The 26487-nt window shown below is 45.0% G+C and overlaps 2 protein-coding genes across 6 annotated transcripts in view; one reads left to right on the plus strand and one right to left on the minus strand.

The window, feature by feature from the left end:
- The window catches only part of DNAI1 (dynein axonemal intermediate chain 1), a 202341-nt gene extending 182862 nt beyond the window's left edge, over nt 1-19479 (plus strand). For both annotated transcript variants that reach the window (XM_042455324.1, XM_042455325.1), the window contains exon 20: nt 19190-19479. In XM_042455324.1, the coding sequence (XP_042311258.1) occupies nt 19190-19294 (105 nt within the window). In that variant the 3' untranslated portion in view covers nt 19295-19479. The remainder of the gene's footprint in view (nt 1-19189) is intronic.
- LOC121924166 (myogenesis-regulating glycosidase-like) overlaps nt 1-26487 on the minus strand; it is a 718305-nt gene that overhangs the window by 362010 nt on the left and 329808 nt on the right. The window lies entirely within an intron of this gene.

Below are 26487 nucleotides of genomic sequence, written 5' to 3' on the forward strand. Positions count from 1 at the left end.
CCTAGACTTTAAGCTGTATTTCCTCAGATGCATGGGGAATTGTAGTTCATGTGGTGGCACCAGACTCTTTCTCACAAAACTACACTTCCCAGGGTTCCCTTAGCACTGAGCCAGGGGCATGTTAAATCAGTCTCAAACTGATTATTTCTGCGTTTGGATTGGACTTGAGCATTTTGTATAAGAGGTCCAAACATGCAGAAATATCCATTTGTGACCGCTGTTAACTCTCCTGGCTCAGTGCTAGGGAATCCTGGAATTTAGTTTTGTTGTGGCACCAGAGCTTGTTTTGATGAAGAAGGCTCATGTCTGCACAAAACTAACACTTCCCAGGTTCCCCTAGCACTGAGCCAGGGCAGTTAAAGCAGTCTCTCAAACTGGTTTATTTCTCAGTGTGTCCGTGGAGCCCACTCAGGCTGCATCTTGCACGTCAGACTGCCAGGGAGCAATGTCCCAGGATTCCATAGCACTGAGTCAGGGCCTAAGTGTCTTGAACTGGGTTTTTTTCTGCAGGTGGTGTCTTGCCTAACTCGGGCTGCATCTTCCTCGAGAGCACCCATTTCATTACCGTTTTTTCTTGCCATGGCCCAGTGCTTGAATCCTGGACTGTAGTTTTGTTGTCACACAGGTTTTGCTGGATGAGAGGAGGTTAATGTATCCGAAAACTAAATTCCAGATCCTAGCACTAGCCATGGCAGTTAAAAGGGTGTCAAACTGGGTTTATTTTCTGCGTGGGGCGGTTGCACCTAAACATTTCTATTTGGCACATAGCTGTCCTGAACCCCTTCATTAAAATATATCTTTAAAGGACTGAAAGAGTTCTTTGTTTTGGTTCAATGGTGATTTTTGAGAGTTGAAATAAGTTACAATTACTGTTTATTCAATTATGTTTTTACGTTTTTTATTGAAAACATCTGCCATTTTAACATTATGGGAATTTTCCGGGATTGTGACTGAATTTCCGTGTGGATGCTGCGGGGATTCAGCGGTTTTGGACAAACTTTCCGGAATTATCTTCCAGGCTTGTTGGCAACAAATGGGCAACCTGAGGCAAACCTATCAGAGAGTTTCATGGCGAAGATTTGTTCAAGGAGGTTTGGGGCCATGGCTTTCCTCTCAATGCTGAGAGTGGGTTTTCTGGTCCAAGCAGGGAATTTGGAACCTGGTTCCTGGATGCTAGTCGCAACCACAAACTCCTTTACCACACTGCATTGCTTTTGACTTCCAAGAAACATGTTCATGTGCCTGCTAGGCTTATGTCGGCCTTGCTAGAGTCGAGTAGCCGACATTGTCTCAGAATTGTTCACCCGATTTTACACCTGAGTGGAAATGTGCTTAGGATCACATTGGTGCATTGGCATTGTGCTTAAGAGCATATCCGGGTTGTTGTGGTTGTGTTTCAATTTGGGAGAGAGTCAATGGTTGGTTGTGGCTGGTTCTATGGGGAAATGTAGGAGATGCGGGTGGTTGGTTAGGGGCAGCAGCCTTTGTGATATTTGCGGAAAGCCAACCAGCATAGCCGCAAGAGTTTTCCTAGGCTGCATTCTACACTACAGAATTAATCAGCTTTGACACGACTTTAACTGTGCCATGGCTCTATTGTGGTGTTCCTGGGATTTTGTAGTGTTGGGATGACATTGTAGTTTCCTTGTCTGTGCCAGGAGTCTGTGCCACAACAACTAAAATCCAGGATTCCCTAACATTGAGCCATGGCTCAGTTGGGGTGTCAATGGCATTTAATTTTGCAGTGTGGCAGAGCCCCAGAAATCTGAATGGACTCCTTTCAGTGGCACCTCAAGAATGTTCTGAAATTCTATTCTTTGTAGAAGATGGTCTTCTTGGCAGCATAAAAGAAACATTGAAGTTCTTTCTTTGCATCCTCTTTATGCATTTGGATTCTGGCCATTTTGTTTTGTCTTGCCCTGTCCCAAAAGGGCATGATGGATAAACCTGAATGCCAAATAGGTACAGCCCCTTCAGCAGCTCTTTTAAAAATCAGACTAAGGGTTCTTACACACTACACAATTATGTATATGTCTACATGCCTTCAATTCACCTGCTGACGTATGGTGATCCCATTAATTTCATAGGGTTTTCTTAGGCAAGGGATCCTCAGAGGTGGTTTTGCCAGTTCCTTCCTCTGAAATAGAGTGTACAGCACCTGGGATTTACTGGCAAAGGACTAACCAGTGCAGCCCCTGCTTTGTTTCCAAGATCTGGTGGTATTTGATGCCTAAAGGATATTTAGGCGATACTTCTCTGTGTTTGTATACCTTTATGATGTCTCCCATAAATTCCATAGGGTTTTCCTAGCCAAGAGGGATGGTTTCCTCTGAAATGTAGCCTAGAGCACCTGCTATCCATTGGTGGTCCCCCATCCAAGTATTAACCAGAGCTGACCCTTTAGAATATATAGCACTATGATTTAACTGCCATGAATACTGGGATTGGCAGTTTAGGGAAGAACATTTAGAATTCTGATCCAGAGAGCTCTCATGCCCCACCAACTACAAATCCCAAATGCCACAGCAGTTAAATTGGAATCATAGTGCTACAATTATATAGTCCAAAAGGGCTCTAAAACACTGGCAAGGGAGCCAGGCGCTGCTGCTAGTAAGAGACCTTTGGCCATCCTATTTATGCACTGTCTGCTTCATATGAGTGTGACTTTTCATGGCATTAAAAGCAAGAGTTGGCATTATCTTGTCATTAAAGCAAAAGGCAGGTCAGACAGTACTATTAGCTCCAGGTATTAAGATATAAACTTTAGTTAGGAAATCAGTATGCAAAGGGATCTTGCAGCACATTTGAGATGAACTGTGCGAAAGAAGTTGTAATGTGAGCTTGCATAAACTTGGTCTACTTCCTCATATTTCATAGGCCAAGCCTACAACTTATATAGCTTATGCTACAACTTATTTTGCACAGTTAGTCTCAAAGATGCTGCAAGATGATTTTGTATCCTGATATTCCAGACAAAGATGGCGATGTCTCTGAATTCTACTGAATTCTTAAGAAGAATCTGAAGACCTTCTTCTTCCGTCAAGCCTTCCCCCACGTGCCTTGATGTTATCCCTTTCTCTCTATGCATTTTGTTTGATCCAGCTAATTTGTTACATGTGTTTTAATGTGTTTTAATTGGTTTTTATATTGAATGATTGTTTAGAATGTTTTTAGAATTGTTGTATTGTTTTTAAGTGGTACGTGTGGGTTTTTTATTGTCGGGTTATGGGCTTTCACTTTGTATTGTCTTTTGATGTTAAATTTTGTAAACCGCTATGATCTCTAAGGAATAGCGGTCTAGAAATAAACTTTCATTCATTCATTCATTCATACTCTCTCAGCTAGGATACTTTAAAACATACTGCGCAGCTGGTTTCTGTCAAACGTTGAATTCTCAGAAAAGGAAGCTCCGGGAGAATTTGGGGCAATAAATAAAAACAAGATTATTCCTTGAGTTCCTCCTCCCATCACAAGAGAACTGAGTTTGGGAATGGGACTGCACAGGCTCTCCAAGGGCCATCTCCTCTAACGCTCTTCCATGTAAGAATCCACAGCAAAAGCTGTGAGAGGGAACCCTCAAACCAGTTTTTAAAAATTTCCAATGAAGGAGAGTCCAGCGCCACTTTTCAGGGCAGTCTGCTGAAAGTCTTGTGGCATTTGAACGTTTTTCCCAATATTTACTTGGAATCTCTTGTCATGTAATTGAAATCTTCTGCTTCAGTTCTAATAATAATAATAATAATAATAATAATATTTATTTATATCCCACCTCTTCTGTTTAGGGATCAAGGCGGGTAACAACAGAGTTTATACAATACACAATATAAGATAGGCTGGATCCAGAGGGGGTTGATTCAAATTATACAAAAAGATATTCTGGCTGAACATTAGGAAGGATGTCCTGACAGCAAGAGCAGTTTGGAACAAGAAGGGGGGGATAAGTTATTAAGCAGCACCTTAAAAATCTAATTTATAAGAGCATCCCAAGGATTGATTGATTAATTGACTGACAGCCTGCTTTTCTACCAAGATGGGATTCAAGGTGGCTAGTTGCTCTTGTTTCTACCATAAGCTGATGTTGCATTTGCCCCGCTGTGCTTTGCATCGTACGGTCACTATTAGTACAGTCTGGAACTGTAGTTCTCTCTCTCCTCTTGATATTCTTCCTCTCAGTCCCATTATCACTCAGTTGGCCTTTTTCCTGTGCATGAACTCCAGCATCTCTCTTTCTTCAACACTTGCTACTTGGCTGCTTTCTCTGCCACCTCGCATTAAAGCAACGTTGCCCGTCTTCTGAAATTGCTCAGACAGAAGATTTGTTGCTTCCTCCTGCTTCTCAGCCTTTCCCAACATTTCTTCCTTGCTTTTACTTTTTTAAAAAATAGATTTTAAGTATGATTGCAAAGAAAAACAGAAATGAGTGAGACAGAATGACAAAGAGGAAAGGAAAGGAAAGGAAGGGCGTAGGACATGAACATGTGCTGGACATATACATTGATATAAGCTGACTGTATTTCCAAAAATACATTTCTTGAAGCTGATGCCTATAAAATACAGGCTTGTGTGCAGCTAGAGCTGTGCCATCTTCTGACCATCGAACAATAGATGATGAATGTTTATCTTCACTGTTTGTTCTTTCCCTCAAGTCCAGAAACTGGGGATTTCTTTTTTGATTTGTCTTTCCTTTCCTCCCTGTGTCCAGCCTCCTGCTCAGTTTTGTACGTTTCCATTGCTTAAGAAATCTCCACTTTTCTTTGCCCCGTTCCTTTCCATTCCCTCCCACCCCTGTTTTAGTCCTTCCTTTATCCCTTCCCCCTATTGATTATTTTCATCGTCTTCTTATTGATCTTATTGCCCTCAAGCCCCTGCATTAAATGCTGCTGGTGGCTTTGTATTTTCTGCTTCTTGTTCCAGACTATTTTACTCCATCCTCTTCACTGGCTCCCATTCTTTCTCATCCTCACTTCAGGCTCCTTATACTTATTTTCAAATAGCTCCAGTTCCTCTACCTCTATTTTTTGCTTCTTTCGCTGCATGATCCTACTCAGACCATTCATTCTGCATGTACAATCAACGGCTTAAAAGTGAAGATTGACCTCTCTCTTCACTGCTTGCATCCCGTCTTTTCACATCTCTCTACCCTCCCTGAAATGTCCTGAATTTGATATCCAGCCTCTTCTTCTGTTTTCAAACACCTCTGTAAAACAGGTCTCCTCTTTTGCATTAGCTTCCTCCCTCCCTATTGAGTCTTGTTTTTTTCACCTTTAACGTTTGTACAAAGTGGAGTAATTTGTTTGTGAACAGGCAGCAAAAAAGTCTCTCTGGGGTTATTCAGACAGTGAAAATAATCTGGATTGAATCTTTGTTGTTCAGATGCATTTCAAATGCATCTGATTAAGGATTTGGGGGGGGGGGTGCCAAAAAACCCATATAACCCAGGCTAAACAATAACAGGTTTTGTTTTTTTTAAGATTCACAAAACATTGGCAGTGTTAATAAATGATGCAAATAGAATTTGGATAAACTGGGATAAAACTCTGTTTGAATGGCAAGCTGTGAGCAACTGTGCTTTGTACTAAATGTGTAACGTTTAATGTCAACATGGGTTTCAGAGAAAGAAATCATGCCAGACAAATCTAATCTCGTTTTTTGATGAAGTTACCAGCTTGGTAGATGAAGGGAATGCTGTGCATATAGTATATCTTGATTTCAGTAAGGCTTTTGACAGGGTTCCCCATGACATTCTTGCAAACAAGCCAGTGAAATGTGGGCTAGACAAGGTAACTGTTACGTGGATTTGTAACTGGTTGACCAGCCAAACCCAAAGGGTGCTCAACAATGGCTCCTTTTCATCCTGGAAAGAAGTGACCAGTGGGGTCCCACAGGGCTCTGTCCTGGGGCCAGTGCTATTCAACATCTTTATCAATGCATTGGATGAAAGAATTGGGGGCATACTTATCAAATTTGCAGATGACACCAAACTAGGAGGAGTAGCTAATACCCCAGAGGACAGGATCAAAATTCAAAATAACAAAACAGATTCATTTATATACCGCTTCATACTGAACTAACAGTGTCTAAGCGGTTTACAACTGTAAGCTGAATAGACTAGAAAGCTGGGCCAAAGCTAACAAAATGAAATTCAACACGGAGAAATGCAAGGTACTGCACTTAGGGCGGAAAAATGAAATGCACAGATATAGGATGGGCAACACCTGGCTGAATGAAACTATGTGTGAAAGGGATCTGGGAGTCCAAGTAGATCACAAAGTGAACATGAGAAAACAGTGCAATCCAGCAGCTAACAAGGCCAGTGCTATTTTAGGCTGCATCAATAGAAGTATAGTGTCTAGATCAAGAGAAGTAATAGTACCACTGTATTCTGCTTTGGTCAGAGCCCACATGGAATATTGTGTCCAGTTCTGGGTACCACAATTTAAAAAGGATGTTGAGAAACTGGAGCCATGTGTCCAAAGGAGGGCGACTAAAATAGTGAAGGGTCTGGAAACCATGCCCTATGAGGATGTTTAGCCTGGAGAAGAGAAGGTTAAGAGGTGATATGATAGCCCTGTTTAAATATTTGAAGGGATGTCATATTGAGGAGGGAGCAACCTTGTTTTCTGCTGCTCCAGAGAACAGGACCCGGAACAATGGATGCAAGCTCCAGGAAAAGAGATTCCACCTCAACATTAGGAGGAACTTCCTGACAGTAAGGGCTGTTCAACAGTGGAACACTCTCCCTTGGAGGGTGATGGAGCCTCCTTCTTTAGAGGTTTTTAAACAGAGCATGCTTTGATTGTGTCTTCCTGCATGGCAGGAGGTTGGTCTGGATGGTCCTTGGGGGTCTCTTCCAGATCTTTCACCCTGTGATTCCTGAATAGGCTATCCTATTTTTGCTAATTTTTTAAAAGCTGTTAACTTATTTCTCCTTGTTTAAAACTGTTTTGTTTCTGATCAGGTCTCGGCAGTTTATACCCTTTTGAATCATGGAAGTTCTGTAAAAACAGTGCCCAGTTCTCTGATGTAAAACAACAGGCTTGCCCCCACATCCTCTTCATGAATGTCATCCAGACCAGTCTGTGTCCTTGGCCCCACAGCGGGACTTTTGTTGTTGTTGTTGTTGTTGTTGTTGTTAACCCCCTTTTTGTTGTGTTGTTAACTGTCCTCAAGTAGATCCCAACTGTGCATGAGACATCTCCAAGACTCCCTATTTTCCACTGCTCTACTTAGGTCCTGTAAATTCATTCCCATGATCTCCGTAATAGAGACTATCCATCTAGCATGCTGCCTTCTCTCTTTCTACATCCTTCTACGTTTCCCAGCATTATTGTCTTTTCCATGGAGCCATTCTTTATCATGATGTGGCCAAAGTATGACAGCCTCAATTCAGTCATCTTACCTTCCAGGGAGATCTCTGGATCTGTTCTAGGCCCCATCTGTTGTCTTTTTGTCTGTCCACAGGATCCTCAGCATCTTTCTCCAGCCCCACATCTTGAATGAATCAATTTCCTTCCTACTCACTTTCTTAACTGTCCAGCTCTCACATCCATACATGATAATAGGAAATATAATGGCTTGTATGAGTCTCACTTTCTTGCTCAGTTGTATATCTTTATATTTTAGGATCTTTTCTAATTCTTTCATAGCCGGACATAGTTATGGAAATGGGATGCAGCTTTTGACTTTCTCTTGCATTCCTGTTGCATCAAAAGCATCTCTCTCTTCCTGAGTGCAATCCATCTCCTAAGTGGAAATGGCCATACCAGACCTTTTTATCCAGGCTGGGCAGCAAAATAAGGCTTCAATTTGACACCTGTAATGAAATAACTTTGCCACCAGCTGGGGGAAAAACAACCCACACAAAGCAACAATTGTCTCTCTGCTTCATATGAACTCATTCACTCATCCCTCTTTGGTTCCTCCTCTTTGGAAACATGTGAAAGATGCACTGTTTCTATTTATAATTTCTTTCTTTCTTTCTTTTTTACATGACTACTGCTTCTCTGCCATACAGCTTCTAATCAAAAAGCCGAAGCCCCTGAAATTGTGTATGGCGTTGGAACATCATCAGATGTGATACGGCACTTCAATTAGGGCTTGCATTGAAATGAAATTTTCTACACGGGGCACATTTTAGGCTTTGAAAACAAAAATTAGTCGGAAGAGCAGTAGTGGGGATTTCTGAGACGACTCACAGCATTTTGTAGACCTATAGAATCACTCTTTCTCGTTCCACAAAAAGAAAAGAGCCCATAACCACTCTTACCACCATTGCCTCCCTTTACCGCCCAGGCAAGAGTTGGAAGGTCCTTCAAGGGTCATCTAATCCAGCCCCTGGCCATGCAGGAAGACACTGCTAAAGCATCAAACCGCTGCTTAAAAACCTCCAAAGAAAAAGAGTCTACAACTTTCTAAGACTTCTCACCCAGCCAAAGGTTTCCTCCTCCTTGGCTTGGCTTTGTCTTTTTCTCTTGCCGCCCCCTATTCCTTCAATTGCCTCCCTGTAAACTTGCAATCTACTTCTTCTCTTGCCATTTTTAGATCCAAATTGAAAACTTTCTTATGGTCTAAAACTTTTGCAATTTCAGATTAATGCTCTATATTTTTTACCATACTTGATTATCTGTTTTGTTCTGTATTTTGTATTTTTAGCTTTTTTGTTGCATTGTGGTTTATTATTGTATTTTACTATTGCATTTTTTTTGAGAGCCAGCGTGTTGTAGTGATTTGACTGTGACTTTGGAAACCAGGTTTTGAATCCCAGCTCAGCCATGTAAACCTACTTGGGCAAGTCACACTCTCTTAGCCTAAGAGGAGAGCAATAGGAAACCCCCTCTGAAGAAAGATGCCAGGGAAAACCCATGATAGGTTTGTCTTAGGGTTGCTATAACTTGGAAATGACTTGAAGGCCCTCAATGAGAAAGTGCAGTGAAAAGAGGCAGGTAAGAATTAAAATAATAATAATAATAATAATAATAATAATAATAATATTACAGTACTGCAGGAAATTGCATATTGCAGTCACCTAGTCCTGAGAGTGTGAAAGCCCAGCCCATCTGAAGGGGACAAAGGCTGCTAATCTTCCACACAGTCCAAATTGCATTTTTAGTATTGTATTTTAGTATTCACAGAATCATAAAAGATAGAATCATAGAGTTGGAAGAGATCTCAAGGGCCACCCAGTCCAACCCCATTCTGCCATGCAGGAACTCACAATCAAAGCATCCCCATTGACAGATGTCCATCCAGCCTCTGTTTAAAGACCTCTAAGGAAGGAGACGCCACTACACTCCGAGGAAGGAGTGTGTTCCACTGTCAAACAGCCCTTACTATAAGGAAGTTCCTCCTAATGTGGAGGTGGAATCTCTTTTCCTATAATTTGCATCCATGTTCCATGTTCTAATCTCTGGAGCAGCAGAAAACAAGCTTGCTTCATCCTCAGTGGGACACAGCTTCAAATACTTAAACAGGGCTATCATATCACCTCTTAGCCATTTCTTCTCCAAGCTGTTGTATTGTATTGTATTCTAGTACAGTATTTAGTATTTTATACTGAAGTAGTTATAAAGGTTTTATTCTATTGTAAAGCGCCATGTACATTGATGGTACTATATAAATGGATGATGATGATGATGATGATGATGATGATGATGATGGAGTCTAATGCTGAGTACCTCCTCCACGAGAAAGTTCTTCCTAATGTTTAGTTGGATCCACTGGTTTCGGTCCCAGTCAGTGGCATCACTAGGGTTGGTGTCACCCCATGCGGTCATACACCATACACACCATACAGAATCCTTAGTAACGTAATGTTTTTTGGACTAATGTTACACATAAACCATAATTCCCATATATCACCGAATATAATGGCAATTGTTGCAACATAAACGACTATCAAAATTAAAATTATACCATTCGATTACAATATCCTACGCACAGCCTCAGTGTATTCACATGTACATTGTTTCATGTAGTTAAAGTGAATATTTGATAAGATGTGGTATTTTAAAGAAATAGTTATTTTTTTAATATCTGCGGCCTCTGCTTTCTCCTCCAACTGAGCCTTGTCCCATTCACACCGTCATCTCTTCAGCATTTAAAGGGATGCAGGCAAACACCACAGCCCATTTCTGCCACAATGCCCCACAGATGTTTGGGGAGCAGTGATGTCACACACCCTTCGGGTGTCACCTGCTACAGCCCACACACCCCTCGCCCCCCTGGTGATACCTCTGGTCCTAGTCTCCAAAGCACCAAGAAAGAAAGCAAATTTCTTGGCAAAACTTCCAGTCAAGCTGGGATGTCCTTTGAATAGCTCAGTGGTTCCCAAACTTTAGTCCTCCAGAAGCTCCAGCCAGTTTGGCCAACTGTCAGGAATTCTGGGAGCTGGAGTCCACAACATCTGGAAGACCAAAGTTTGGGAAGCACTGACTTTAACTCAATACCATGAAGGCTTCTGTGAAGACACAACACTGTGTGTCATCTGCCTTCATGAGCCCCATCCCTGTCTCTGTCTGCAGTCATGTATCTTTCCTTCTTCTGTGGAACAATCTTCCCATTGAGACCAATAGGCACGATGTTTACACTGCCAGCTGAAAACTTGTTTGTTGGCCCCAGAGAATTTCCCCAGTCACTAATATACTCAGCTACCTCATGTGATTTTAATGAAACCCGATATTGTTTTATTGCTGTTGTGTGTTTTTAATTATTTGATTTTGTTTTATGGATTAAGTGGGTTTTTGGTGGGGGGCTGCCAACCCCCCCTCCCCCCACTTAATCCTGGATAATCAAAATTGGGTTTTTGGCAGCCCTCCTACCAAAAAACATAATCTGGTGCATTTGGGATGTGCGTGAACAATGGGGATTTAACCCAGATCCATCCTGGATTATTTTCATAGTGTGAATAGTCCTCTCAAGTGGAGGAATTCTGTTTTTACTGCTAAAAAGGAAAAGAAGACCTCTGAGATTGGTTTATTTTAGCCTGATCTTCCATGGGTATCAAGGATATTACCCCATAAATATGTTCAGGTGGCTTTTAACTGGCCTTAACTTACCTGAGAAGATTTGGAGATTAATGCTGCCTGCTGTGTACTATGGAGCATCTGCGTGACTGGCCCCCTGTCATCCCACAAAATCCTTTGTAGGTTTATGACGGGGTCAAATTTGCCTCTTTCTGTGCCCTCTAACACTTTGACCACACTCCCTACAACCCCACAACTCCAATATACCTATGGCTATACTTCCAGCTCTCTCAGTGCAGCTGAAGAAGTGGATTGATATCTGGGAAAGTTCATGCTAAATAAATTCAGTCTCCAATTTCTTCTTTTCCATTTGATTCTGAAACAAACAAACATGGCATTTCTCTTTGAATTTTCCTCCTCTGTCAGAAATAGATGGTTCGCCTTTCTAGGTGAGATGAATCAACTTTGCCCAACACCTTCTGGGTTTGTGGGACACTCAATCCCACATGTCAGTGATGCTGGATGATGGGAATCGCAATTTGATCCATCAGTTGGAAAAGATACATTAGAAAGTATTGGGGCAAAGGAGAGAGTTCAAACAATTGTGCTATTCCAGAAAGCAGTTTTATACCCTGTGCAGAAAATGCACTCAACTGGGAAACTCATCTTCTGTCTTTGTGAATTGGAGAAAGGATCCAGACTCACAGCAATCCAGAATTCTGGTCAGGAAAGTCCATCCGCATCCAAGTGGCCTCCTGTCCTTTCTGTTGCACAGAGTGCATTGTCAGTTCAAAGACGTCCCATTTGAAATTCATTTGCTGCAGACTGAATGGTTTGTTCAGTCATCTTTACCTTTGTCTGGCGTCCTTTCACAGGCTGCTGCTGAACTGAATGGACTTGCAGGGGAAAGCAACGGAAACAGCAGGAGCTCTTGATCAGCAAGCATGGAGATAACAGCCTGTCCCACTCGATACACACACACACACACACACACACACACACAAGCCAGGGACAGCCATTCCAAGGTTCTCAAGTCACCACAGCCAACAAATCAAGCCACTTGTCTCATTTTCCCATGCATTTTTGCTGCATTTCATTATAATGTTCCTAGGTCACATTTCTCACATCCATTCTAAAGAAGAATGTGGCTAAAAATAAAACTTTTCAAAAATCAGAAGAATCTGCCTTCAAACCTAAATTGGGAAAGTGTACATTTTTCAAATTATATGTGCATTGCAAAACAAATAGGGACAACTGCTACAAACATGTTCATCGTTCATTGCATTGCTTTAGGATAATCAGCTTGTCGGAATGAACGATCTCAGGCCAGTCGCCCCAGACAGAGGGTTTATATTGCTTGGCTCCCCTCATAGCCACTGTGGCCACAGTCTGGGTAGATACACTGGCATTCTGGGCCAACAAAATTCAAGATCATGGCCAAGATCACAGACTCATAGCTCTGGAAGGGACCTCTTGGGTCGGTGATTCCAAACCCCTGCTGAGTGAAGGCTCTCCATCTAAAATTGACCAGTAGGTAGTTATCCACTCATTTTGAAGACATTGAGAGAGATCTCAAGGCAATCTTAATGTCAAGAAATTTGTTCTAATGTTCAATCAAAATCTACTCTCCTGCAACTTCAAACCATTAGACGAGGTCCTGCCCTCTGGGGCAGCAGAGAACAAACCTTCCAGGTCCTCTCTGTGGCAGCCCTGGAGATATTTAAAGAGTGCAACCCTGTCACCCCTCAGTCTTCTCTTCACCAGGCTAAACATGCCCAGCTTCTTCAACCTTTCTTCATAGGTTTGTTCTCCATACCTTTTATCATCTTTGTTGCCCTTCTCTGAACCTGCTCCAGCTTATCTATATCCTTTTTAAAATGAGATGCCTTGAACTGAACACAGGACTCCAGATGAGGTCTGACTAGTGCAGAATATATTGGGATTATTACTTCCCTTAACTTGGAAACTACGGTTTTATTAATGCAAGATATAATTTGCCTTCTTTCCTGCAGCATCACATTACTGGATCATGTTTAATGTATGATCAGCAGTATTCCCAAGGTCCTTTTCCCATGAACTGCTGTTAAGGCAGTATCTCCCCCCTATTAGTGTGCATTTGAATTTTGTAATGTAGAATTTTGCATTTGTCTCTATTGAAATTTATTTCATTAATTTCTGGCCAATTTTCTAGTTTATCAGTGTCCCTTTAAATTCTGTTTCTGGGTTCCAGTGTTTTAGGCACCTCTTCCCGTTTGATGTCATCTGCAAACTTTATAAGGATTCCCTTCATCCTGTCATCTAAGTCATTGATAAAAATGTTGAAGAGTAATGGCCCTAGGACAGAACCCGGAGGTACTCTCCTCAAGACCTCCTTCCAGTCAGAAGTGCAGCCATTGATGACAACTCCAGTTATGGATCCATCTGGTGGTTTTCCCATCCACTCCACATTTAAATCAGTTTGCTAATGAAAATATCATGGGGGATTTTATTGGATGTTTTGCTGAAATCCAGATAAATGACATCCACAGTATTCCCACCATCTACTAAATTAGTGACCTGATCAAAAAAAGATACATGGTTAATTTGGCAGGATTGGTCATTACAAATCCATGCTGGCTCCCAATTCCTACATTGTCATCAGTATATAGTCAGCCCTCCATTGTTGTGGGGGATCCATTCTGGACCCCCCTGAAAAAACGAAGACTTTCCCATAGGCTTGAATGGTGCATGCACTGCAGGGGGTGGGGGTGGGGAGTGCCCCATTGAAAACAACGGAGGTCACCCCTCCATGAATATTCAAGACCACAAACCTCAAGTCTGCAAGAAAGGAGGGACGACTGTATTTCCAGACTCCTGCACAATCTGTTCTAATATTTTTCCTGGTATTTTGGTCAGGCTGTAGTTTCCAGGATCTTCTTTTTTACCTTTTTTTTTAAAGAGAGGGACAATTTTTGCCCTTCTCCAGGCCTCTTGCACCTCACCTGTTCTCCAAGCGTTCTCAGAAATGAAGGCAAGGGGTTCAGAGAGTACACCAGGAAGTTCCTTTAGTACTCTGGGTTGCAGTTCATCTGGCCCTGCAGATTTGAACTCATGTAGGTTAACTGTGGCCCGGTTGAGACAGACGGGATAGGACGCCCTTGTCACATGCAAGAGGCAGCGCTTCTAGACGCCCCTCGTCCCTCGCACGTGACGAGGGCGCCAAAATGGCAGCACCCTGTACAGATGGGTGCCACCATTGTTATGTGCCGGATATATAGCGTCCGCATGTCATGGCGCCATTATGACGTTGTGAGTGCGCCATTGGAGGTGTTCATGATAGGTTCTCCTGGCCCGGGGATGGCGGTGGTTCCACCTGTCCTGAACAGGATCACGCTTCCTGTGAAGGACTCGGTACACAGTCTGGGGGTGCTCCTTGACTCGTCGCACCACCTTACATCTCAGGTGGATGCAACGGTCAGGAGCACCTGTTATCAGCTTCGGTTGATATGCCAGCTGCATCCCTACCTGGACCGGAGGGACCTTGAAACGGTAGTACATGCTCTGGTAACCTCTCGCTTGGATTTCTGCAACGCGCTCTACATGGGGCAACCCTTGTACCATACCCGGAAGCTACAAATAGTACAGAATATGGCAGCCAGACTGGTTACTGGCATATCCAGAGCCAGTTACATAACACCAGTACAGTACTTAAAGATCTGCACTGGCTGCCTATTCGCTTCCGGGCGCAATACAAGGTGTTGGTTATTACCTATAAAGCCGTAAATGGCTTGGGCCCAGGATATCTGGAGGACCGCCTCTCCCCATACAATCCGCCCCGCACTCTCAGAACATCTGGGCAGCAGTTATTGGGGGTTCTAGGGGCCAGGCTAACCTCTACTTCTAAGAGGACTTTTACCATCTCGGCCCCTACCCTCTGGAATTCTCTGCCCATCGAGCTCCGCTCGGCCACCTCCCTGGCCCAGTTTAGAAAGGGGCTGAAGACCTTCTTATTTAAGCAAGCATTCCCTGATGCAAGCCCCAATTAATCTCTCCCCCCCCCCCCCCCCCCCACCGTGGGAGCCGGCTGCAATGTTTTAATGGACTGTGTTTTATTTATATGGTATATGTGTTTTATGTATAAGTATATGATATGCCATGTATTTTATGTATGTTGTACACCGCCTTGGTTTATAGAAGGGCGGTATAAAAATAAAATTTTTATTATTTATTATTTTATTGGTGCACTGCGATGTCATAATGGTGTTGCAAGAACCCGCTTTTTGCAGGTTCTTTTTGGTCTGCAGGAGGTCCCGCGGTCTGGAGGGTGCGCCTTCCCCACGGACCAAAACTAGGCAGTGGGAGACTGTCCTTTTTGGGTGGCCTGTCCTGAACCTATGTGATTGCTGATTTACTCCTTGATTTGCAATCCAGATCCCTTGCCAAGGTCTTTGCTAAATCATGGAAGCATATAGTTCTCTTTAGAAGGAAAAACTGAAGCAAAATATTGTGGTTTTTTGCCTTTTCCTTGTGATCTGTTAACAGTTTACCATCCTTACTAAACAGTGGCCCCACTATCTACTTGGTCATTTTACCACCTCAAATGTATCTGAAAACACCTTTTTATAGCTCTCTGCTTGCCTAGCCAGTCTGAGTTCATTCTGAGTTTTAGCTTTTAAGGCAGGGTAGAAATAAATTTTAATATTTATTTATTTATACATACTATTCCTGCAAGCTTGGGCTACACATCTGCACTCTTCCTTTGTGATTGGTCCTTTCCTCCATTTTATATATAGTCTTTTTTTTTTCACTTCCTTAGGTTTGCTGTGTAACCACATTGGCTTTTTCAGACATTTCTCATTTTTCTTTTTCCATGGGATTGTTTGTGATTGTGCTTTTTGCAACTTCTTCTTCCACAACTCTACCTTTGCTGGACACCTTTTTCCTGTAGCATGCTTAGCCATAGGATTCCACCCAGTAATTCCCTGAACTTGCTAAAAGCAGCTTTCCAGAAATCCAAGGTCAATATTTGACAACACTCTTCTTTGCCCTGCCTCACAATTGTGAATTATAGCATGACATGGTTACTTTCCCTTAAAGAACCAACTACTTTGATTCCAGTGACCAACTCCTCCCTTTTGGGTAAGATCAAGTCCAGGACTGCCAATCCCCTTGTTCCTTCCTCTATCTTTTGCAAGAGGAAATTATCTGAAAGAGGAAATTAGTTTAAAGCCCTCTTGATCAGACTTGTGCATTGACTGTATAGAGTGACATTTTGGAAGGGGGATGAAAAACAAAACAAACGTAAGGCACAGGGGTGCGGTGGAGTGTTACAGGGAAGGTACAGTGGTCCAAGGTCCCATGAATTGCCAGTGTACCCCCCCCCCATCCTTAAAATGAAATTCTAAGAAACACAGACATAGATGTCAGAATCACACCTCCTCCAAGGAACCACAATTTGCAGCAACTTCTGCTGGATTAGAGGTGTTACTGCAAATTGGCTGTTCCTTGGCAGTATAAGCACAGCACCCAGGAGCAGTCAGGTCCCAAGAGAAGAACCATCCAGATGTTGTGCCCATGTGGGCTCACTTCCACCAGTTTATCTTTAACTTTGTCTGCAGAGACCGTCCTTCTGTGTCTGCACGTGTTCCCCTTAATCCCAAGGCCTCCAAATGGAGTTTCAGACTAGTAATTCAGGACTAATCCTAGCAAATCCCATCACAGCAAACTCAGTCTGTCTTTTCAGGGCAGGGAGGGGTGGATTTGATTATTCCTCCTTCCCCAAAAAGCTGTTGTCTTCTAGACTGACTTTTCACAATGTGGCTCAGCGTGTGTTGTTTTTGTTGTATGCCTCCAAGTCATTTTTTTACTTATGGCAAACCTATCATAGGGTTTTCTTGGCAGGTTTCTTTAGAAGGGGTTTGCTGTTGCCATCTTGAAGCTGAGAGAGTATGATTTGCCCAAGGTCACTGAGTGGGTTTTTATGCTCAAGTGGGGAATCGAATCTGGATTTCCAGTCATAGTCTAATGCTCAGACCACTACACCATGCTGGCTCTTTGCCATTAGGGGATGCTCTGACTGAGAGTTTGTGCATGGCAGGGGGTTGGACGGGATGGCCCTTGTGGTTTCTTCCAACTCTATGATTCTATGATTCCCCTGTGTTTATCTTTCTCTCTGCCTTGGAAAGTGTGGATCTACCAGACAACTGTTGGTTTAAATTATATTGTGGGTTTCCGTGGAACTGCTGTTGTGCAGAATCACTTCCAACGGTGTGTAATCCTCATTGGTTCCATGCGTCAACTGAAATCCATCCGGCTCGATTGGATAGGATTATGGGAAGGCACGACAGATTAGTTACGCTACTGGCAGCCCACGCTGGGCAGACAAAACAGAGTTGTCTCATAACTGAATCGCACTCTCTCTCCCTTCCTCTGCCATACATCTGGACACCAGCTTAGTGCAAACTTACAAATACAGCCTTACAAATATTGGCCAACAGCAGAGGCATCCATGCATAACTTTATGTTGTAGCCATGCTGTTGAGACATTATGCAGCCATGCTAGTGAATTACAAGGATGCACAAGAAAGCACTGTGTAAGATGTCCCATTGTGCAACTGGAACTCTCATTGCCCAATGGCATACATGGCGCATCAAGACACATTGCGTTGCACAATGGCCACACTGTTGGCTCTGCTTGCGCAATGCTTCCAATGTTAGCTCTGTCTCTGCTCCCCTCTTAAGACTATGGACATTGTGCAACAGTGCAATTCAACTTTACACAATCATACATTGGTTTACAATCATGTAACTTCCCAATAGGATGCCAGCCATTATTTTCAAAAGGCAAAACTGGCAATCTGCTTCATTGGTACATTAGGGGCTGTACCAGTAGGGACATCCCAACTCAATTTATTTTGGTCACAGACCACCATATGGGCATACTCTCCTTGATAGCATTCTGGTGCCAGCTGAGATGCATTGTAGCCACCAGTAAATGACTCACTATATATGCAATTATTGGTATTCCAAAATACCTGTAATTCAGATGGTACCTGAGCTCTGAGCAGAGTACCAGGAGCCCTTGCCTTTTGCTGTATTAACTAGTAATTGTTTAGTGTTTTAACTGATAATTATTTACTGTTTGGTATTTTAAATCATTAATAGTTGAGTCTCCCTTATCTGAAATGCTTGGGATGATAGGTGTTTTTGATTTTTTAAAAATTTTTGGAATACCTATAATTGTATATAGAGGTACGTACTTAAAAGAACTTGGAGATGGGACCCAATTTGAAATGTAAAATTTATTTATATTTGATATACACATAGCATGGAGGCAATTTTACACCATATTTTTAATAATTTTGTGCTTACACTGAACCATCAGAAAGCAAAGGTGTCACTGTCTCCACTACCCATGAAAAATGTGTTGGGTTTTGGAATATTTTGGATTGCAGAATTCCAAATAAGGGATACTCAGCCTGTAACAATGATTTGGGTCAGTCTTGGGGAGCCTGAAATTGCAGCCAGGTCCAGCTTAGAATATTCTCCAGCTGTGAATATTAGCTCAAAATATTCTCCAGTGGTGATGGCAGGGGCAAGAAGGAAAAGGTATTGACAGCAAGGAAAGAAACAAAACAAAACAAAAAAGAGGAGTAATAGTGACAAGAAGATGGCTGCCTCTAAGCCATCTATATCTTGCATGGTGGTGGTGGTGGTGGTGATGTCCACAGACCCACAGCCCTACAGAAGCAGTGGCTTGGCACAATTGCTTGTCCCCTGGCACAGGTGATTGCCCAAGCCACTCCTCTTGTAGCGCTTGGCACCCTGGTACCTCTCCACCAACACTTGGGAAGCCAGAGATTTAAAAAGTAGAAGTGTTCATAGCAATCAACCTTCTCTTTCCATTGCTGTCTCCCTGCACAACTGGTGAGAGAGTAACACTGGGCATGTACCAAATGTTCCAAGAACATCTGGTACCACTGTATGATCCCAACCAATGTCATCTGTTTCCAGTAAGGCTGGCACAGGGAATGGGTACTGCAGTGGTTTTCAAACTTTGATTCTCTGGATGTTTTGAATTTCAGCTCCCAGAAGCCCAAACCAGGAATATTGGGAGCTGAAGTAGAACACATCTGAGTGATCTAAATCTGGGAATCGCTGAGGTAGTCTGACTCTAGCCTTTGAAACAGGCCCCAAAGGCACATATAGCCAGGGAGTGGCTCTAACCACTGTGTTTCCTGCTTGCATAGGAGAAGAAAGGCCAAGAGGTCCAGAAAGGCCCAGAAGTGGAGATTGCAAAGCTGGACAAACTATTGAACCTGGTGAGGGAGCCAGCAGCCAAAAGCAGCAAATGAGGCCTGAAGCTCTTCATTCATCCCAATCCTCCTCTTCAACCCATGATCGGAAGCACCAGGCTCTGGGAACAAGCAGCCCTTTGTGGGGAGCAGAGCTCTGAGTGGACAGCTGCAGCAAAGCCTTGGGAGTCTTACACAAAGAGGGTTTGTACTTTTGCATCTAGAAAATAAAAGCTGAGTATTGACAGCAGTGCTGAGCGAATGTCCAGAACACACAGGCCGGCTCTCACCCAGCCACTCATTAAGATAACATTTGGGGGGGACACATGTGGGGTGAGTGGGAGGATGTGCGCACATGTGCAGGCAGGACTCTCCAGCTGATCACAAGCAAAGGACCTGACCCAGTCACAAAGCCTGAACCGTTAGCAGAAGCCTCTATTTTCAAACTTTGACTGAGAGCATCGACATGGGGAAGTGAAAAGGTTGCGTGCATCTATGCTGTAGAAGTAATGCAGTTTGACACTGGTTGAAGTGCCATAGCTCTATCCTACAGAATCCTAGGATTTGTAGTTTTATGAGGCACCAGCACTTGTTGGCAGTGAAGGCTGAAGACCTTGCAAAACTACAAATCCCAGGATTCCACAGGATGGAGCTACAGCACTTAAAGTGCCAAACTACATTATTTATATAGTGCAGATGCACCTCTTCTCATGCTCCAGATGTTGTTCAGTGGCAATTACTCCATCACTCTGAGGGATGCTGACTGCAGCTGATGGGAGTTGCAGCTCAACTACACCTACGCGGGAATCGGGCTAGATATTCTCAGAGTGCATCTCAGTTGCCCTAACCAGCATGTGGGGAAGAATGCTGGAAACTGTAGTCCACCATCATGTGGAGGACTGCATGAACCCCACCCCCATCTAGAGGGCTACACATGCCCTGTCCCTGCCTTACATCAGATAGGGAAACCTTGAACCCACCAGAAACTCCAGGCCTCAGCTCCCTAGAGCCCCACATCTAGAACACCTGAGAGGAAGGGATAAAGCAAATTGTAGTACAACACACTCACGGACTCCGTCCCTGCATGATTCAGTATAACATAGTTCTACATTTGGAACAACTTTTAGACTGAGCCATTTACCACCCCACTGGACCTAGCATAGAGCAGCCAAAGCCCACCCAATCTTCAGACATTCCAGGCCTGTAGGAGCTCAAAGGGCATTAAAGAGTATGTTCTTGCAGCCAGATGCAAAGCAAGTTAATCACCTGCAAGTTCATCCACCAGGGTCCTCCAGAGGCTGAAGCTATCATTTTATGTCTGACTAGGGGGATGTGGCCATATGCTTCTGAGAACCCCCCCCCCCCGCCCCTCCAATACAGAAAGGAGGCTTGGCAGATTTACAGGAGGTCCAGGGGAGTGCTTCCACCACAACAGAGGAAGAATACCAACCTGTGTAGCAAACAAAAATAGACATCCACAGGTATACTTACTATGGGTGTATATGCCACTAACAGGATGTCAGCCACAGAGGCTCTCTATCCCAATCTGTGTAATGGTTACTGTGGGACTCTAACTGAGGGTCATCTTAGGCACACATGTACTTCTGCTGAAGTTCCAAGGAAGAAGGGGGGGCAGAGTTTGCACCAGCACCTAACAGGTCATTCAGACGTTGTTTTTAGCACGATTATACGAATAATCTCTCAGACATTCTGGGTTTGTTGTTCACACTATGGAACCGCATCTCTGAGAGTTCTGTTGCTCACATATGCCAGCACTCAAATAAAGATGGAGTTGACGATGCAAATGTATTTAAAACACGTTCAAGGCATGCAGAGTTTTATCCCGGTTTATCCTGGATCTATTTGCATCAATTAAAAAATGGGGGAAAGTCCAACATTGATTATCCTAGGTTAAGTGGCTTTTTGGTACACCCCCCCTCCCCAACTTAATCATATGCATTCGAAATGCATGTGAACAACAAAGAGGATGTTCTCACTAGGTGAAACCCCGCGTTCTGAATCGAATCCTAGGAGTGGCGTTCCTATTAGGATCCAATTTAAACCTAGAACGGTTCTAGAGCAACCCGCAATCGTCCCCACTACAAATCGAATCGTAGAGCGGTATAAAATTTTGAATCGAGTTTTCGTCATTTAACGCGCGTTAAAAAAGTACTAGGGTCGAACCTACATTTTTTCCTTGAATCGGGACAGGAACCGGAGCATTTAAATAGGAACGACAGCCTTTGAAATCGGGTTAGCTGGATGGGAGGAGCGGAGTGCGATGGGGCTGGCCTTGGGGTTGCCCTTTCTGTCCCCATCCGTCGTGGCTGTCGCCATTTTTGCTTCCCTCACCCCTTTGTCCTCTGTGGTCTTTCAATAAGAGATAAGGATTTTTTATTATTTTTTATTTTAATGGTTTACAGGGGCTTAATCTCTTCAGCGCTTTAAGCACCTGAAGTCCCGGCTGCTCAAGCGCCTGCATCTGCCAAAGGACTACAAGGCTTCCCCTGGTGGATTGCAACCTCCCCTCTGTGTGGGGAGAGCCCATTTCTAACAGAGGAGAGGCAGGAAGGGAAGCCTCCTCTCGAAGAGGCATTCCCTGCCCGCTTGGGCTCTGATCTCGCCCAGGCAGGGAAGGGAAGGCTCCTCACGAGGAGGCATCTGATCTCGCCCAGGCAGGGAAGGGAAGGCTCCTCACGAGGAGGCATCTGATCTCGCCCAGGCAGGGAAGGGAAGGCTCCTCACGAGGAGGCATCTGATCTCGCCCAGGCAGGGAAGGGAAGGCTCCTCACGAGGAGGCATCTGATCTCCGCCCGGCAGGGAAGGGAAGGCTCCTCGCGGGGAGCATCTGATCTCGCCCAGGCAGGGAAGGGAAGGCTCCTCGCGTGGAGGCATCGGACTCGCCCAGCAGGGGAAGGAAGGCTCCTCGCGGGAGGCATCTGATCTCGCCCAGGCAGGGAAGGGAAGGCTCCTCACGAGGAGGGCATCTGATCTCGCCCAGGCAGGAAGGGAAGGCTCCTCCGGGAGGCCATCTGATCCGCCCAGGCAGGGAAGGGAAGGCCTCCGAGGAGGCATCTGATCTCGCCCAGGCAGGAAGGGAAGTCCTCCGAGGAGGCATCTGATTCGCCCAGGCAGGGAAGGGAAGGCTCCTCGCGAGGAGGCATCTGATCTCGCCAGGCAGGAAGGGAAGGCTCCTCGCGAGGAGGCATCTGATCTCGCCCAGGCAGGAGGGAAGGCTCCTCGCTAGGAGGCATCTGATCTCGCCCAGCAGGGAAGGGAAGGCTCCTCGCGAGGAGGCATCTGATCTCCCCAGGCAGGGAAGGAAGGCTCCTCGCGTGAGGCATCTGATCTCGCCCAGGCAGGGAAGGGAGGGCTCCTCGCGTGGAGGCATCTGATCGCGCCCAGGCAGGGAAGGGAAGGCTCCTCGCGAGAGGCATCTGATCTCGCCCAGGCAGGGAAGGGAAGGCTCCTCGCGAGGAGGCATCTGATCTCGCCCAGGAGGAAGGGAAGGCTCTCGCGAGAGGCATCATGATCTCGCCCAGGCAGGGAAGGGAAGGCTCCTCGCGATGAGGCATCTGATCTCGCCCAGGCAGGGAGGGGAAGGCTCCTCGCGGGAGGCATCTGATCTCGCCCAGGCAGGGAAGGGAAGGCTCCTCGCGAGGAGGCATCTGATCTCGCCCAGGCAGGGAAGGGAAGGCTCTCGCGGAGGCAGCTGATCCGCCCAGGCAGGGAAGGAGGCTCCTCGCGGAGGCATCGGATCTCGCCCAGGCAGGGAAGGGAAGGCTCCTCGCGAGGAGGCATCTGATCTCGCCCAGGCAGGAAGGGAAGGCTCCCTCCCCCTCTCCGGCTCGCGAGGAGGCAATCTGATCTCGCCCAGGCAGGGAAGGGAAGGCTCCTCACGAGGAGGCATCTGATCTCGCCCAGGCAGGGAAGGGAAGGCTCCTCGCGTGGAGGCATCTGATCTCGCCCAGGCAGGGAAGGGAAGGCTCCTCGCGAGGAGGCATCTGATCTCGCCCAGGCAGGGAAGGGCTCTGATCAATGGGGGGGGGGGATAGAGCCTTTCTCCCTCCCTTTCTCAAATGGAATCTGCCTTCTCCTCCAACCCTGGAAAGAGAATCTTTGGGAAGAGTGCTCCCTCCCTGCTTTTCCAGCAGCCTCCTTCATTGATCTCTGGGCTCTCTGAAGGGATTCTCTCTGGCTGTCTTGGGAGACATGAAGAGGGGATGCTGTCCTGCAAAACCCATCCCATAGTTCCTCTGGAAACAGCTTGGGTTCCCCAAAATCGCTTTGCCAGAAGCCTCTGCCATTGATCTCTGTGCTCTCTGAAGGGATTCTCCCTGGCTGTCTTGGGACGTCTCTTGCTCTTGCTTTATTTGGCTTTCACTCTCTCCTCTCTCTTAGGTCTGCAGCCTCTTGACGCTGGGATCGTTCTCTTTTCCCCTTTTCTGTCTTGTGTCTCTATCCCACTTAAACTGACTGCCTTCTCCTCCTTGATCCCATTTTCCAACCCTGGGCTTTGGATGCAGAAAAGTCTCTACCCACTGAAACACACTGCCTTCTCCTCCTTGATCCGATTTGGCAAACACACACACACTACAGACAGACAGACACACACACACGATTATATATGAATACTCACACACACCTATGCATATATATATATATGCATACACACACAAACATAGGTATATATACACATATATATTTGTGTGTGTGTTTGCACACATGTATATATATATGCATATGAGTGTGTGTGTGTGTATATATATAAGGTAATTATAAAGTAACAAGTTTTTAAATTTATGAAAAAACCCTCATCTGTAGTTCCAAACCCACTGTAGAAATAATACAGTTTGAGACCCCTTAACCTGCCCTGGCTCAGTACTAAGGAATTATGGGAACTGTTGTGTTTGTGAGACATTTATCCTCCTCTGCCAGAGAGTGCTGGTGCCATAATAAACTACCATTCCCAGGATTCCCTAGCACTGAGTTATGGCAGTTAATATGGGGAGATGCAGAAGAGGACGTTTGAGCGATTAAGCGCCTTCATTGGTCCATTTGGAAAAAAACCCCGCCAAAAATACATCGATTCACAAACTGTCAATGAAATGGAAACGATGCCAAAAGTTAAATCGCTTCCAAATATTCCGGATTAATGCTACGTCATTCTGACGTACTATTGATTGACAGCTCCAAATAAGGTATGGAGAAGAATCGATTTATTTAAACACCAATTTCATGCCAAGTAGGAACGCTTGCAGGTAAAAACTTCGATTTAAAAAACCAGATGGGAACGAAGAATAAAAGCGATTCGGAACGCGGGATAAGACCAGGGTTATTTTGAATCGGTTTTATTTAAAACGTTGTATTTTAAATCGTTTCAAATCTTAAGTGAGAACATCCTCAAAGATTCAACCCAGATTCTACCTGGATTATTTTCACCGTCTGAATAACCCCTAAGATCAGTTCTTCCAAATATTCCCCTGGGTTCCACAGTCCTGGAATGTGTCAAAAGCTGGAGCTGGATAGCCATCTGGAGAATAATGTATGAGCGAAAACACCCTAAACTATGATATTGCCATGTCCTTTGGTGAGGCTCAGGGTGGAATGAAACCAGGAGCTCCCATTTCCCCATCCTTCATACACATTGCAGAGCAAACTCAGCCTCCTCATTGGTTGCCGGGAAAGTCCTGCCAGCTGCTGCACTGGTACTGATATCTCTGTTAGTGCTGAGCCCCATGTGATAAAAATCATGAGAAGCACAAAGCAAAGCTGTCCTCCAAAACTACTCTGCAAAAGACAGCATAGAGCTTCCAATGCCAAGGAAGCAGGGTGTTTTTGACTTCACAGGCTGCAGCAATGCCAGCCACCCTCCCTTCTCCAGCCCTTTCTTTGGGACAGCAGAGCAGATTTTGAACAGATTTGCCTCATCCCTCCCTTATTCCCCCCCCCCCCCCCCCCCCCCCCCCCCCCCCTGCAGCTGCCCTGCTTTTCAACACTTTCTCTGAGAGCAAAAAACCCAAACTAGAGCCAGGATATGTTTTGCTACAAACTATGCACATTTTATTTAAAATAATTATTATTCCAGTAAAATCACAGTCAGGAAGGGACTTGTTCCACTCAGTGGGGAATCATTAGCATGAGAAGGGAACAAGCAGCTCTGCCTCGTACCAACACAAGGAAGCCACAGAGACACCTTCCCCGGGGACACCCCCTTCCTGCCCCACACCCACATGCAGCCCTGCCAAACTGGTTATCTCACCCTCTCCTCTCCCTTCATTCTTGCCGTGGCTCTGCTTTGGGATAACAGACATTCCCCTTGGCATCCCAGATCTTGGCCTCCTACACATCTGCCTGCTTGTTCAATGGATGCTGGCTTTGAATGGCCACTGAGTAGCCCCATCCTCCTTGGGATGCTAGGACTCGGCCCACCTTTGTGCACCTCACAAAAACAGTGCTGTGGAGGAGATAGAGCCTTGGAGAAATGGAGAGGTCCAGTCTACCCTCTGTATCCCTTTGTCATGTCCCTTTGGCTGAAATCCCCACCCATGGTTGACTCAGTGACAGCATTGTGGCGGACACCACCTTAGAGGCAAGGAAAGAAGGAAGGAAGACTGATGCAAGCTGCCTTTGAGAAACAGCACTGGTTTCTTAATGGCGTCCCTACAGTGGCACTGAACATAACTCGGGGAGGAAAAAAAGTTGTTGCCAAAAGATAATAGGGGCTACAAGGATTCCCTCCCTCTGTGCAAGAGAAGCAGTTCCTCACCTGACACTGTTGCTGTTGCTGCTGCTGCAAGAAGACATTGGCACACAGAGATCTACTTGTGTTGGTCTTTGCATCAGCTTCCTCTAGTGTAAGTCCCTCCCTGGGAGCAAGGCCCAAGTACAAGGGGTGGGTGGGATCAGGGCTTTCTTGCTCCTGCCCCCATAAAGGGCTCATAGTGCAGGTCTCCATGCTTACTGCCCACCTCCAGCACCTCCTTCTGCACTGCATTCAAATCCTCCCAGACCTGGTTGCCCAGGCTCCTACAACAGCAGCCTCAAATGGACAACTGAGAAAAAGGCCTTTAAGCCTCAGCTGGGGCTAAACAGAGTTATCTGCCCCCCTACAAGTGACTTTGAATGGTCTAAGCCTGGACTAAAGAAACAGCCTAACTTCCAGAATATGAACACTGACAAAGCCAGACTTCCAGAATCTCCTCCAATACTTGGGTTTTGTTACAGAACCTAAAGTCCCACGCTCTCGTTTC

This window comes from Sceloporus undulatus, chromosome 2 (genome assembly GCF_019175285.1).
Source record: "Sceloporus undulatus isolate JIND9_A2432 ecotype Alabama chromosome 2, SceUnd_v1.1, whole genome shotgun sequence".
Taxonomy (NCBI): Eukaryota; Metazoa; Chordata; class Lepidosauria; order Squamata; family Phrynosomatidae; genus Sceloporus; species Sceloporus undulatus.